The following is a 1,310-nucleotide window of genomic DNA, read 5'->3' on the forward strand; positions in this document are numbered from 1 at the left end:
GCCCCGCAGTCCTCCAAGCCCGTCATGGAGAAGCGGCGCCGAGCGCGCATCAACCAGAGCCTCGGACAACTCAAGACCCTCATCTTGGACGCCCTCCGGAAAGACGTAAGCCGGGGCCCGGGGGCCAGGCTTGGGGTCCCGCGTCTGGGGCTACAGCCGGCTGGCTACAGCGTCCACCGTCCCTGTCCCCAGAGCTCCCGCCACTCGAAGCTGGAGAAGGCGGACATCCTGGAGATGGCCGTGAGGCACCTGCAGGGCCTGCAGCGCGTGCAGGTGACAGGTGAGGCGCTGGCGGCAGGCCTGGGGTGGGCTGCGCAGGGCCGCCGCCGCGGGGACAAGACCTCCTATCCCCCCCGTAGCCGCGCTCGGCGCCGACCCCGCCGTCCTAGGCAAGTACCGCGCCGGCTTCAACGAGTGTCTGGCCGAGGTGAACCGCTTCCTGGCCGACTGTGAAGGCGTCCCCGCCGACGTGCGCTCCCGCCTGCTCAGCCACCTGGCGGCCTGCCTAGGCCAGCTGGGGTCCTCGTACCGCCAGACCCCGCCGACTCTCGCTGCCGAGGCCCCGGCGCCCGAGGTCTACGCGGGCTGCCCGCCGCTGCCGGCGCTCGACGTCCCCCTCCCGCTGCTGCCCCGCGGGGCCGCCTTCGCGCTCCTGCCTGCCTTCGCCAGCTCAGCACCCACGCAGGTGCCAGGCGTGACCCGGGCGGCCCCTGCCGCCGCCCCCCGGCCGCAGGACCAGGACGCGCCCTGGAGGCCGTGGCTGCGGTGAGTGAGGACGCAGCCCTGGACTGACTTCTGGGGCCACCAGCCCTGTCCGAGGATCAAGACGCTTTGCTAAGCGGTCTGTGGCGAATATTTATTATTAGAGGATGCGTTCAGAGTGGTGGTGTGGTTTTTCTTTTAGAAAGGAGATGCTGTGGAGGTCGGTTGCAGGTGGAGTTAAATGGGGCAGCGCGGGACTGGGAGAGAAGCCAGGGTAGGCTGGATGCCCCTCAGATTGCTGCCGCCAGCCCCTCCTTCCGGCCCTTGCAGCCCCCCCGAAATCCCGCGCGAGACACCAAGCGTACGGCCCCACACGATCTGCTAGCTGCGGCAGGCTTGGGGGCGGGACTGCGGGATAGGCTCTACTCCGCCCTTCTAGCCTCGGTGGGCGGTGTTTGTGGCGTCTGAGCCCCGGCCAGCCACCTGTCATTGGGTGAGAAGGGGAGGGAATCTCTGGAGAAGACCCCGGAAGTTTAAAGACCCTCGCCTACTTTGGGGACCTTGGCTGGTGGAGTTGGCCTTGCTGGGTGGAGGGATACGCTTGTGGC

The 1,310-nt window shown here is 68.5% G+C and overlaps 1 protein-coding gene across 1 annotated transcript in view; it reads left to right on the plus strand.

The window, feature by feature from the left end:
• HES4 (hes family bHLH transcription factor 4) overlaps nt 1-883 on the plus strand; it is a 9,760-nt gene extending 8,877 nt beyond the window's left edge. Inside the window, exons 2-4 of the mRNA XM_004705507.2 lie at nt 10-105; nt 193-280; nt 360-883. Of these exons, the coding sequence (XP_004705564.1) occupies nt 10-105; nt 193-280; nt 360-769 (594 nt within the window). The 3' untranslated portion in view covers nt 770-883. The remainder of the gene's footprint in view (nt 1-9; nt 106-192; nt 281-359) is intronic.
• The last annotated feature ends 427 nt before the right edge of the window (nt 884-1,310 follow it).

Source organism: Echinops telfairi, unplaced genomic scaffold (assembly GCF_000313985.2).
Source record: "Echinops telfairi isolate 266 unplaced genomic scaffold, ASM31398v2 ScPeMD7_7457;HRSCAF=8495, whole genome shotgun sequence".
In the NCBI taxonomy this organism is placed as follows: Eukaryota; Metazoa; Chordata; class Mammalia; order Afrosoricida; family Tenrecidae; genus Echinops; species Echinops telfairi.